The 14,182-nt window shown below is 50.4% G+C and overlaps 1 protein-coding gene across 2 annotated transcripts in view; it reads left to right on the forward strand.

The window, feature by feature from the left end:
• Positions 1-13,518, forward strand: part of cgnl1 (cingulin-like 1) — a 29,416-nt gene extending 15,898 nt beyond the window's left edge. For both annotated transcript variants that reach the window (XM_060071202.1, XM_060071203.1), the window contains exons 11-19: positions 469-621; positions 1,329-1,499; positions 4,460-4,621; positions 4,902-4,991; positions 7,634-7,717; positions 7,988-8,112; positions 10,101-10,209; positions 11,284-11,447; positions 12,277-13,518. In XM_060071202.1, the coding sequence (XP_059927185.1) occupies positions 469-621; positions 1,329-1,499; positions 4,460-4,621; positions 4,902-4,991; positions 7,634-7,717; positions 7,988-8,112; positions 10,101-10,209; positions 11,284-11,447; positions 12,277-12,433 (1,215 nt within the window). In that variant the 3' untranslated portion in view covers positions 12,434-13,518. The remainder of the gene's footprint in view (positions 1-468; positions 622-1,328; positions 1,500-4,459; positions 4,622-4,901; positions 4,992-7,633; positions 7,718-7,987; positions 8,113-10,100; positions 10,210-11,283; positions 11,448-12,276) is intronic.
• The last annotated feature ends 664 nt before the right edge of the window (positions 13,519-14,182 follow it).

A 14,182-nucleotide genomic window follows, 5' to 3' on the forward strand; every position in this document is an offset into this window, starting at 1 on the left:
TTCGGTTTAGTCGATCCTGGTCCTGGGAGTTAGTGCGCAGGAGTTAAAGCCCCTTCAGAGAGAGACCCTGTATGATCAGGACTTTAGTAGGGAAGTCAAACATTAAAGGATTCAAAGAACAAAAACCATACAAACTATTTTGTGTTACTATAAAGAAGCTAAAGGTAAAAGCAGAACGTGTTCCCGGGCTTCAGGAGGAGCCTAGTTTACTGACCAGACACATCTTTCCTAAAGCAGAGCTAAACCGAAGCCTAACGTCCTTCAGTTGACGAGAGGAACGGGGGGGGGGGGTCAATATCTTTGTATCTTTCGGGGCGCAGGGACTCGAAACGACGGATCTTGTGATATAGTAACGGAGATGACTGTGATGTGCGTCATTGATAAGATCCTAATTTCCACGACAACTTGTGAGCGACTGAACGAATCACTGAAGAGCAGCCGAGCTAACCGGTCCTGACCGGTTCACAGAGAACCCTGAGCAAGCTGAGCCTGGAGCACCGGGAGCTGGAGGAGCGGCTGGCCGAGGAGCGGCTCCAGAAGGAGCAGTTCAAGACCACCAAGAACCAGATCGAGGACGAGCGGAGGCTGCTGGACCGCACGGTGGAGAAGCTGCAGAAGGAGGTGGGAGGAGCAACGCCGACGGGGGCAGGGAAGGGTGCAGGGTGTAGGGAGAAGGGTGCAGGGTGTAGGGCGCAGGGAAGGGTGAAGGGTGTAGGGAGAAGGGTGCAGGGTGTAGGGGGAAGGGTGCAGGGTGAAGGGTAAAGGGTGAAGGGGGATGGGAAGGGTGAAGGGTGCAGGGTGAAGGGTGAAGGGTGAAGGGTGCAGAGTGAAGGGTGAAGGGTGCAGGGTGAAGGGTGCAGGGTGCAGGGTGAAGGGTGAAGGGTGAAGGGTGCAGAGTGAAGGGTGCAGAGTGAAGGGTGCAGAGTGAAGGGTGAAGGGTGTAGGGTGCAGGGTGAAGGGTGTAGTGTGCAGGATGTAGGGTGAAGGGTGCAGTCTCTGTCTGCTGTGTGATGACATGGAGGGCAGGGTGTAACGGATGTGGGCGTGGTTAAGGGCTAGACGAGACGTACAGGGAAGAATGGATTAGTAATGTGTTAGTATGATTGATTACTCGAGTAATGCCGTGGTGTCCAACAATAGAAATCGTACTTTTCTCAGCGGGGATTCCGGTTCATAATAATGTCGCTTTGTAAGTCGATCTGGTTTGTGAACTGGAATGTACCAATATCTGTTTCGCAGACCAGCGATATGAAACAGACACCGGTGCATTCCAGTTTAAACTTGACGTCTGTCGGTTCTCTCCTCACACGCCTCGTCTTGTGCGTCAGATGAACGAGATCGTGGACGCGTCGCAGTCGTCCACCCAGGAGCTGCAGGAGCAGATCGACGTCTACAAGGAGAAGAACCGGCGCGAGCTGGCGGAGCTGCAGCGGCAGCTGAGGGAGCGCGCCCTGGAGCTGGACCGGTCCCAGGGCGCCGCTCGGGGCCTGCAGGAGGAGGTGGGTGTCACCCCCGCACCCGTCTCAACCACGCACCCGTCTCACCACCACACCCGTCTCAACCACGCACCCGTCTCACCACCACACCCGTCTCACCCCCGCACCCGTCTCACCCCCGCACCCGTCTCACCCCCGCACCCGTCTCAACCACGCACCCGTCTCACCCCCGCACCCGCCTCACCCCCGCACCCGTCTCACCCCCGCACCCGTCTCACCCCCGCACCCGCCTCACCCCCGCACCCGTCTCACCCCCGCACCCGTCTCACCCCCGCACCCGTCTCACCACCACACCCATCGTACCATCACACTCGTCTCACCCTCACGTCCGTCCCACCAGCACACCCGTCATAATCGTCTCACCATCACAACCGTCTCCCCCTCACGACCGTCTGACCCGTCTCCCGCTCACACCCGTCGCCCCGTCACTCAGACCGGGTCTTAAGGGAGGGAGACGCTGCAGGATTAGTGAGTCACTCCAGAGATCGGGCCGAGGTCGCGCTGACGGGCCTTTGTCGAACCACGAGCGGTTACCGCTCCTCCTGCCTCACTCACCCCTCAGTGATGCCGTCGCTGAGGGGTGAGTGAGGCAGGAGGAGCGGTTACCGCTCCTCCTGCCTCACTCACCCCTCAGTGATGCCGTCGCTGAGGGGTGAGTGAGGCAGGAGGAGCGGTTACCGCTCCTCCCGCCTCACTCACCCCTCAGTGATGCCGTCGCTGAGGGGTGAGTGAGGCAGGAGGAGCGGTAACCGCTCCTCCCGCCTCACTCACCCCTCAGTCACGGCGTCACTGAGGGGTGAGTGAGGCAGCCCACTCACCCCTCAGCGACGGCATCACTGAGGGGTGAGTGGGCTGCGCTCCTCTTTCCAGAACCCGTCACACTGATAGACATTTGAATATCCGAGCTGAAGTGTCTTTATAATTATTTGTAGTAAGTAATAAGTAGAGTACAGCAAGCCATGCTGCTACTAAGGCTAAGAGTACTAATAGTTTGTACTAACATTGAGTTGTAAAGTATTTAAATAGTTTGAGATACGAGTGTATAAGTAGGCTTAAAGTGAGACCCTTTATAATCCCTGGGTGACCTTTCTCCGCTTACCACAATAATATTATTTATAATTCAGCGGTTGAGTTGAACTCACCCCATGCCCCCACTCTGTTTTCAATTGAGCGGTTTAACCTTGTCTGCTCCCCAGGAATGCCAGGAATGTTTGGCTCAACAAAGAACCAGGCCAACGTGCACCATTCCTCCTTAAAGGGGCGCGGTGGATGCGTAGTGGTTTCACATCGATTTAAACGTATGCGATTTATGATGATCCCCTTTCAGATGGGATGTTTGTCTGTGCATCTGTTTAAATGCAGCTAACAAGACGTTTACTTGAGAAGCCTTCTTTATAAAAGTAGGCAAAATGTGGGACACGTATTAAAAAACGAGATTAAACAAGGTATGAGGATGACGGAGAGTTTGATTTGATCCTGTGAGGGGAGGTTTTGTAGATCTTTGTTTTGGCTGTTAAAATAATAATGAGAACCAAAGTGTTAATGTTCCACTGAGCCTGTCTACTTTCTAATAATGTATAACCAAGGTTTGGATCTGCATGTATTATTTCTACCTCTACTCCCCACACTAGTCACGGTATATCCACGAATGACTCATTTAAGATATGTTGAAAAGTTTAGCAATTAAAATAATTTGTGAGTTATAAAAAAGGGTTGTGTTCCGGCCTGTACAATAAGCTGTACCTCTGCGTGGATGCAGCCCGTAGTGTCTCTCTTTTTAATCTTGGATGTGCAACACCTTCCCTCCTGTGATGTATGGCCACTGTGACCAGCCTCCATGCTGATGTGTGGCCGTTGACCAGCTGCAGTCAGGAAGGGCAGGATTACATTGTTGTGATGTCATTGTTGTGAGAGCTGCATTGGCTCTTTCAACATCCTCCTCCGCTCTTAACGACCCCCCCCTCATGCTGGGTCGGGTCGGGTCGTTCATGCACATCCCCCCCCCCCCCCCCCCTTTGTGTTTGGCAGTCTTCACATGTTGTGGCTGCAAACTGCTGGTTAGAGATGCAACAGCTTTCCCTGCCTCACTGTTTCACTTCTAATTGGTTCCAGAGTTAGATGAACATGAAATGGTTATATTATTAATCTCAATACATGGGACATGATTAGTGGAGTGAATTTCAGTCATGAAGACAAATGATGCAGCTGAAGAAGCAGGGTTAATTAGTGGTGGGGATGGGGTTCCCTGGTCCTGTACCAGATGGTAACGCAGGTCATTTATATTCTATCCAGCGTTTACGCTCCCATCTATTTACAGAATTAGAATCCATTCTAGTTTCCGGTAACTAACTAAGTATTAGCCATTTAGTGTCCCAGCCTGTGATGTATGGCATGACAGTTTTGGAATTGCCAATTATTCGTTCTTGTTGGGGAAACCAGCGATTCCTTTCTGTGGCTCCACGTTAGGCGTGAGGGTGTTTGCTCCAGCTGTTGGGGGCATCACTTCGTAAGGCCTTGGGGATACTCTGAGCCTGATGGCTTCATTAGTCGCTGTAGAAACGGTAGACTCACTGTGTCATCGTTTCTCAGAGCAGTGAGTAAAACAGAATGTATACAAAACAACATCCATCTGAAGGGCTGGTCATTCATTCAAGGGTACCGTCTTTAGTGATATTTATGAATAATTATTATTATTCTCTTGATAATAGTTCTAACTGTGACACACTGAAGTCTATATTCTTGATTTAGGAATATGTGCAGTAAAATGTACAACTCGGGTTCCTTGAGCTCAAACCTGTGCAGTGTGTTTGTGTGTAGCTGAACCCGGTGCTGTGTGTATGTTAGCTGAACCTGGTGGTGTGTGTTGTTGTGTAGCTGAACTCGTTGGTGTGAGTTTGATGGGTATCTGAACCCCTTGGTGTGTGTGTGTGTGTGTGTGTGTGTGTGTGTGTGTTGTTGTGTAGCTGACCCGGCGGGTGGAGGAGCTGCAGCAGTGCCAGGGGGAGCGCGACGAGGCGCTGCTCCTGCAGAGCGCTCTGCAGCGGAGCGTGGAGGACCTGCAGAGCGCCTCGCAGACCAGCGCCCACACCAAGGACGAGAGGGCCCGGCACCTCAAGCTCATGGAGGTACGGCGCACGGGGGTCCTCTGGGGACCCTTCAGGGGCACGGGGACCTACTGATGGAGAGGGAGGAGGTATCCAACACAAAGCACACGGGCTGTGTTTGTTGTGATCAAATTAAAACTGATATTCAGGAACTCGCAGACACATTTCGAGCCGCTGGGAATATAAATAACTCGTGCCTCAATCTCGGAAACCAAGAAACTATGTACACACATGAAACGCTATGTAATCTGTAAACTGGCTCTATGTCTAAACCCCGGCCTCCCGTGTCCTCCGGGTTCAGGAGAGGATCGTCCAGCTGGAGCAGGACCTGGACGAGGAGCGGCAGAGTGGAGACCAGCTCATGGACCGCATCGACCGCGGGCGAGACCAGGTCGGATGCCCTCCCTCAACCACACCTCACTCCCCTTCCCCTCACCGTGCGGCTCCTTGCTGAGGTCCATACCCCTTCACTCTGAGGTCCATACTCCTCCATTAGGTCCAGACTCCTCCATGAGCTCCATACCCCTTCACTCTGAGGTCCATACTCCTCCATTAGGTCCAGACTCCTCCATGAGCTCCATACCCCTTCACTCTGAGGTCCATACTCCTCCATTAGGTCCAGACTCCTCCATGAGCTCCATACCCCTTCACTCTGAGGTCCATACTCCTCCATTAGGTCCAGACTCCTCCATTAGGTCCATTCCCCTTCACCCTGAGCTCCATACCCCTTCACTCTGAGGTCCATACTCCTCCATTAGGTCCAGACTCCTCCATTAGGTCCATTCCCCTTCACCCTGAGGTCCATACCCCTTCACTCTGAGTTCGCCCGCTCAAACGTCTCATTCCCACATGCTACACAGCATTAAGTGTGTGCATCGAGACTCATTCCTGTTGATGTGTGCGTTGGTCCAGGCCTGTCTACGTCTGTGTGGATGTTCTTTGTCCCGCTCCAGAGAAAGTGCTCTACTTATTGCATTGTAAGATAATCTTGGGCAACCACGCGGGGCTGATGTCCTGCCAGCGCGGTGTCCCGGCGTCTATTCACTCCAGGCTTCAGAGGGGGGAGAAATATCATTTCTGCCAAGAAGTGCATGTGGCCAAATGTCTCAGGTTGGCAGTCTGCTGGGTTCAAATGAAAGCGATACTCTTCAGGTTGTTTTGTCTTATCAAAAATCGAATGCCGAGGCCACTAAGCGAGCTTGTACCCAGCGAGGGATTACAGCCGCTACAAGAAAAGGATTTGCTCCTGTTTCATCTGTACTGCTTACAGTTTCTTGGATGGATCAGTTTTACAGACGTTGTTTTTGGGCTTGTAAATTTAGTCCTGTTTGTGTTTTGGTTTTATGTTGGAATGAGGAAAGTGAACACACTACGCATATTTTCTAGAAAACTGAATTATTATTAAAGGGTGCAACGTTGAATTCTGGTCTCTTATGAAAGACAGACATTTTACAACGTCCAGCCAAACTTAAAATGAGTACAGCCCAGTATTGGAAGGGGTCTGAACCCGGGTTCTAAGTCCTCCTCAAAGGGTTCCCCTTCTAGAAATCGCTGGCAGACAGATAAAAGTAGCATTGTGACAGACAGCCAATGGTTCAGCATGAGGCTGGGGCCGGTCGTCACGGCAACAGAGGAGCGCGTGCGTGTGTGTGTGTGTGTGTGTGTGTGTGTGTGTGTGTGTGTGTGTGTGTGTGTGTGTGTGTGTGTGTGTGTGTGTGTGTGTGTGTGTGTGTGTGTGTGTGTGTGTGTGTGTGTGTGTGTGTGTTGGGAGGCTGTATGGCTATGAGGAGGGGGGGGGGCAGAAGGGGTTGGGATGGTGGGGGGGGGGCAGCACACCTGCGTCCCCCTGGCACCAGGTGTGCTGCTCCTGTCTAAATGAGAGTAATCTCCCCTCCTCTCTCACAGAGCAGATTAGTTTTGCTGTACGTTCCAGTCTGCTGATTCAGCTCCCGCAGCCCCGCGCTGCCTCCTCCCGTTAGGGGGGCCATCCTTCATCAGGGCAGCCCGCTGTCAGACGCTAATTGGCATAAAATATCACCGATCCCGGGGCCCTCAGAGAGCCTCAGAGAGCCGCAGAGAGCCGGCGCCGTATCGATTAGCGGGCCCCATGCCCCCTCTGCCGTGGGACCAGCTCACCGGTCGTCTCCCAACTCGTACTTTATCAAATGATTCAGCGTTTGTTGATGGAAACATTTCATTTGTTTAGTCACTGAACTCAGCCTTGAGGACTAATTATGTTTATACATCATCAATGTACTTAAGTGTACCGACTTGAAATTGATATTTGCACATTCAAAAAACGTGCTTAAGTCTTGTTTTTAAGTCTAGACTAAAACAAGAATTATTATGGAAGTATTTGGACATAATTACTATTATTATAATTACATTACTTTTTTTTTTTTGTGTTTATTTGATATGGACATAGCAATTACATTGGACAGAACAGATGCATTGTTTAAGTGCTAATTCACAACACTTGTCCATAGGCAGCTTTTGAAAAGACACGGCAATTAAAATATAGGGCAATTAAAATAACAAAGAAATACAAGTATGAAGAAATCAAAGAAATGCAAGCAATTTTCAATAAGGAACATATAATAGTAATCACGCACCCACACACACACCCACACACACTGTCTGTGTGTGGGGCCCTCAGACTGCGTGTGTGTTGGGGCCCCTGTGTGTGGGGCCCTCAGACTGCGTGTGTGCGGGGCCCCTGTGTGCGGGGCCCTTGTGTGCGGGGCCCCTGTGTGCGGGGCCCCTGTGTGCGGGGCCCCTGTGTGCGGGGCCCCTGTGTGCGGGGCCCCTGTGTGCGGGGCCCCTGTGTGCGGGGCCCCTGTGTGCGGGGCCCCTGTGTGTGGGGCCCTTGTGTGCGGGGCCACTGTGTGCGGGGCCCTTGTGTGTGGGGCCCCTGTGTGTGGGGCCCTTGTGTGTGGGGCCCCTCTGTGTGGGGCCCCTGTGTGCGGGGCCCTTGTGTGCGGGGCCCTTGTGTGTGGGTCTGGGGGCTGACGGTGCCTGCGCTGTGCCTGACAGGTGGAGCAGATGAGGGGTGAGCTGCTGCAGGAGAGGTCCAGCCGACAGGACCTGGAGTGTGACAAGATGGCTCTGGAGAGACAGGTACCCGACACGGGGTCCGACACACCGCCACACCCACAGCTCCTGAAGCCCTGGATTCATGCATTCATCTGTCTCTTGTTTAAGTGTGTGTGTGTGTGTGTGTGTGTGTGTGTGTGTGTGTGTGTGTGTGTGTGTGTGTGTGTGTGTGTGTGTGTGTGTGTGTGTGTGTGTGTGTGTGTGTGTGTGTGTGTCTGTGTCTGTGTCGGTGTCGGTGTCGGTGTGTGCGTGCGTGTGTGTGTGTGTGTGTGTGTGTGTGTGTGCCCTCTCCAGAACAAGGACCTGCGGGGCCGTGTGTCTCACCTGGAGGGCTCCCAGAGGACCAGCCAGGAGGGGGTGGTCTCCCAGCTGGAGGGGCGCGTGGGGGAGCTGGAGGAGCGCCTGGAGGCGGAGGAGCGGTGAGCGGTGGAGGCGGGGGCCGCGCTGTGGGGGGCGGGGGTCCGGGATGGGTGACGGGGGCGGCGTGGGAAGAGGAGGGGGCCGGAGGGTAATGACTTAAAAACCGCTGCAGGAGAGAAAGTGCTGCGCGCCGCTCTCTGCTCTGAGCTCTCACTCCTCTCTCACTCCTCTCTGAGCTCTCACTCTTCTCTGAGCTCTCACTCCTCTCTCACTCCTCTCTGAGCTCTCACTCCTCTCTCACTCCTCTCTGAGCTCTCACTCCTCTCTCACTCCTCTCTGAGCTCTCACTCCTCTCTCACTCTGCTCTGAGCTCTCACACCTCAGTTATCTCTCACTTCTCACTCCTCTCTTACTCCTCACTCCTCTCTCACTCCTCTCTCATCTCTCACTCCTCTCTCACTCCGCTCTGAGCTCTCACTCCTCTCTCATCTCTCACTCCTCTCTCACTCCTCTCTCACTCCCCTCTGAGCTCTCACTCCTCTCTCACTCCTCAGTCATCTAACTCCTCTCTCACTCCGCTCTGAGCTCTCACTCCTCTCTCACTCCTCACTCCTCTCTCACTCCCCTCTGAGCTCTCACTCCCCTTTAATCTCTCACTCCTCTCTCACTCCCCTCTGAGCTCTCACTCCTCTCTCACTCCCCTTTAATCTCTCACTCCTCTCTCACTCCGCTCTGAGCTCTCACTCTGCTCAGCCCGGCGCCTTTTGCTCCAACCGTTGGACAGAGGTTCAGTTTTTACTCGGTCAGCAGAACTCCTCTGAAACCGGTTGGACGCGTCTGGAGTCTGGGTTGTCGAGGACCCGTGGTTACCATGGTTACCCTGATGACTGGTGTCCTCTCATTGTTTACGTGTGATTATGTGTATTAGGACGGATAAGACGGGGCTGTGGAAGCATGTACTTAGTCCCACAATGAGACGAGACGTCAGGCAGCCACTCCCTGGGACTCGGACCGACGCCTAATGATCTGAACCATCTTTACCATCTTACCATCTTAACCATCTTAACCATCTTAACCATCTTTACCATCTTAACCATCTTTATGATCTCTATGATCTTAACCATCTTAACCATCTTTACCATCTTTATGATCTCTATGATCTTAACCATCTTAACCATCTTTACCATCTTTACCATCTTTATGATCTCTATGATCTTTATGATCTCTATGATCTTAACCATCATAACTATCTTTATGATCTTAACCATTTTATGATCTTAACCATCTTTACCATCTTAACCATCTTTATGATCTCTATGATCTTTACCATCTTAACCATCTTATCATCTTAACCATTTTATGATCTTAACCATCTTTACCATCTTTACCATCTTAACCATCTTTATGATCTCTATGATCTTTACCATCTTAACCATCTTATCATCTTAACCATCTTAACCATCTTTATGATCTCTATGATCTTAACCATCTTTACCATCTTAACCATCTTTATGATCTTAACCAACTTAACCATCTTTACCATCTTAACCATCTTTATGATCTTAACCATCTTTACCATCTTAACATCTTAACTATCTTTATAATCTCTATGATCTTAACCATCTTAAACATTTTACCCATCTTTACCATCTTTACCATCTTATCATCTTAACCATCTTTATGATCTCTATGATCTTAACCATCTTTACCATCTTAACCATCTTTATGATCTTTACCATCTTAACCATCTTTATGATCTTAACCATCTTAACCATCTTTATGATCTCTATGATCTTAACCATCTTAACCATCTTTATGATCTTAACCATCTTAACCATCTTATGATCTTAACCATTTTTATGATCTTAACCATCTTTATGATCTTAACTATTAGGTCCTTCATGGAGAAGGACCCTTTCATCCAATTAAGACCAATTCATTATATTGTGTTAAACAAGTGTGTGTGTGTGTGTGTGTGTGTGTGTGTGTGTGTGTGTGTGTGTGTGTGTGTGTGTGTGTGTGTGTGTGTGTGTGCGTGTGCGTGCAGGGAGCGAGCTAATCTCCAGCAGACAAACCGCCGTCTGGAGAGGAAGCTGAAGGAGATGGTGATGAGCGTTGACGAAGAACACCACGGCCTGCAGGACCAGAGGGACCAGGTAGGACACACAGACACACAGACAGACAGACACACACAGTCAGAGACACCACGGCCTGCAGGACCAGAGGGACCAGGTGGGACACGCACACAGACACACACACACACACAAAGTCAGAGACAGACAGACAGACACACACAAAGTCAGGGACAGACAGACACACAGACACACAAAGTCAGAGACAGACGGACAGACACACACACAGTCAGAGACAGACAGACACACAGACAGACACAAAGAGACACATACCTACACACACAAAACAACACACCTACGAATACCTACAAATACACACACCCACACACTCCCACACACACCTACACACACCTACACACCCAGTGTTGTGTCTGACTGGAACATGAATGCCCATGGTGCTGCTAAAGAACGACCGTCCAATGAGAGCCATTCTAAGTAGTAATTAATAACTACGAGGCCGGTGCACGTTTGTTATTGTCGACGGCGACGCCCACCATGAAACCAGGAAGTACCATGATTCATGTTCTGTCCGATCCACCATTGTCTTTCGTTGATGCGTGACTACTCTTGTGGGGATTGAGTCACCTCCTTTAAATAGTAAATGGACCTCATTTATACAGCGCTTTTCTAACCAGTGGCCGCTCAAAGCGCTTTACAATTTGGCCCAGCATTCACCCATTCATGCTCACATTCACACACCGACGGTGCCGTCAGCCACGCAGGGCGACAATCAGCTCGTCAGGAGCAGTGAGGGTGAGGGGTCATGCTCAGGGACACCTCGACACTCGGAGCTGGGGATCGAACTAGCAACCTTCCCGTTACCAGCCGGAGGTTACCTTCTGAGCCACATGCCGCCCCCGAAAAAGAAGTGTGTGTGTGTGTGTGTGTGTGTGTGTGTGTGTGTGTGTGTGTGTGTGTGTGTGTGTGTGTGTGTGTGTGTGTGTGTGTGTGTGTGTGTGTGTGTGTGTGTGTGTGTGTGTCTGACCGTGGCTGTGTGTGTGAGACTGACCACCGCTGTGTTTGTGTGTGTGTGTCTCTGGCCGTGGCTGTGTGTGTGTGTGTGTGCGTCTCTGACCGTGTGTGTGTGTGTCCGTCCAGCTGAACCTGCGTCTGAAGGCCCTGAAGCGCCAGATGGACGGGGCGGAGGAGGAGATGGACCGCCTGGAGCACGGCAAGAAGAAGCTGCAGCGAGAGCTGGACGAGCAGCAGGAGGCCAACGAACAGCTGCAGAGCCAGCTCAAGACGCTGCGCAGCGAGATGAGGTAGGAACGCACGCACACACACAGTGCATGCAAAGACACACAACGCACACACACACAGCGCACACACAGATACACAACGCACGCACACACACAGCGCACGCACAGACACACAACGCACACACACACAGCGCACGCACAAACACACAACGCACGCACACACACACACAGCGCACGCACGCACACACACAAAGCGCACGCAGACACACAACGCACACACGCACACACAGACACACAACGCACGCACGCACACACACAAAGCGCACGCAGACACACAACGCACACACAGACACACAACGCACGCACGCACGCACACACACACGCACAATCACATTCCATCCACTGATGAGGTCTGTACGCACGCACACTCACAAGCTCACGCAGACTCACATCCCATCCGCTGATTGGAGGATCGTTGCAAGGCGCTGTGCGTAAACGTTTTGCCGTTAAGAGGGATAATCATGTGGCGTGCATCTCTGTCTCTGCCTCTGCCTCCCTAACTCACACGCACTCGCTTTTCTCCTTCCACCTCAAATAAACACACTCTCTCTCTCTCTCTCCCTCCCTCCCTCACTCTCTCACTCCCTCACTCTCACTCCTATAATTGTATTCTCTCTGCAACACACACACACCCTCACCCGAACTCTCCATCATCCACACACTCACACATTCTCTTTCTCTTTCTCTCTCTCCCTCTCCTCGACTCTCGCTCACTCCCTCCCACCCAAACCCACACACACACACAAACATTCTTTCTCTTTCCCTCTCCCTCTCCTGAACTCTCTCACACACACTCACTCTTACTCTCTCGCCCGTTCCTCGCTCCCATCAGGCGTAAGACCACCTCCGCTCCTCTGCTCACCGCCATGGATGATGATGACGACGATGACGATGACGTGAGCACCGACGGAGAGACCTACTTCAGCTCCTCGTCGGTGTACAAGCGCTCTTCCAGTCAGGACAACATCATGTCCACCTTCGCGTTGTGAGCCCATCGGACACACCCTCAGAAACACGTCTTTAGAGCACAACCCCACCAACAAGGAATCAGCGAGTTCGGTCTCAATAGGTAGCTGGAGGAAACACAATCATGCAGAGCATCCGTCCTAATCTTGGATAAGTGAACCGCTATACCTTTCAAGGATACGTCCACCTTGACTCAAACTCTGATGCACTGTAAATGTAGTTTCACTTTTATTTCCCTAAAAAATGTCTGAAGTTGCATACTCTACTAATGATTTGATATTACCTTGCTCAGAAATTACCATTTAAATATATATTTACTTTTGTAATCAATCGATCAACTCTGATTATATTAACGAAGGGCATGGACGCTTCGGCCTGTTCAGCCAAAAACATATTTATTCAGGTTGGACTATATCAACAGGCTGTCATATTTTCTGTGTTTGGGGGAAAGGGGATTTAAATGAGGGACTCTGTTCAGCGCATTGTATTTGATATCCAATGTTCCCTATAGCTCCTTTTTACCAGGCTTGTTACCCATTCAAAGTCTGAGATGTTTCAGTATTCTTCGTCATGCGTTTAATTGAAAGTGCTTGGAATATGTAATATTATATTGCAATTGTCAATTTAGTTGAACTTATTTTAGTTTTTTTGTGTTTTCCGTGATCTTCTTGATACCGGTCTTCAGAATCATTGTTTCAGGCTCAGACAAAATGGCTGTCATAACAAACAGCATGTGACATGTGTTAAGCTAGTTCCATAACTGCAAAGTTTTCCATGACACAGTGTTATTTACATATCTATCAATAGATATTCTACATGCTCTTTTTTTGGTCAACATCATATGAATATGTATGTACATTGCTGTACGTTGCGAAGAATGCCTATTATTTGTGATCTTTCTGCAGTTCTACTGAGCAGAGTCGATACACACTCTCCTGGATCCACAATCGAGGAGAGTGTATTTGTATTTTTTGGACAATCAATGTTTTGCTCCTCTTGTGATTTGCACTCTGTTCTCTTGAGAGTGGATTGAGACTCCTCCCATTGTCTTTCTGTGTTTCTTTAGAAACATCAGCGAACTAAAATAAAGTGACCAATATCTCCTGCCTATTTGCCTTAGTCTAATTTATTACCGAAATGTTTTGGATCATTCATTGTACAATTAGGGAAATGGTGTGCACTAATTAGTGTGGTTGCAAAGCAAGCCACACTAATGTTATATTGTTTGATCATGTTCTCAAATCGATTATCTCCAACTATTTTTCTGTAACATGTCAATATGAATCCTGTAGTTCACCACTTGCATGTTAAAGGCATATATAAGGCCAACTTTGGTCTAGATTATTCCAGATACACTCCTATATATACATGCACCACTAGGCTGGGATTTTGTGTTCTCACAGGAGACGTTTCTTACAGAAAACGCTTTACAGCTGAGTAAAAAGCCGAGTGGGGGAGAGACGGTCTTATCCTGCCCTAACAGCTGGATGCCCATTGTTCTAGGGACAGTGGCCGGGCGCCTGTTGACTCGGTACAAATCAACCTTCTAAATGCAGGGTTACAGGGGCGTCTCTTTGTGCTGGAGCATGGCAGTAAGGGCTAAAGGGGAGCCGCATGTGTCGGCCTGAGCTTAAGGCCCTGGCACACCAACCACATTATCGGTCGTCGGACAGTCTGGTGAGCTCAGTGACCTGGGTCTGTTCTGTTCGGTGTGTGTGCTGTGCGATCAGCCGTCCTCAAAGCCGTCGGTGATCGTTTCAAGACAGTCTGGG

This window comes from Gadus macrocephalus, chromosome 14, assembly GCF_031168955.1.
Source record: "Gadus macrocephalus chromosome 14, ASM3116895v1".
NCBI lineage: Eukaryota > Metazoa > Chordata > Actinopteri > Gadiformes > Gadidae > Gadus > Gadus macrocephalus.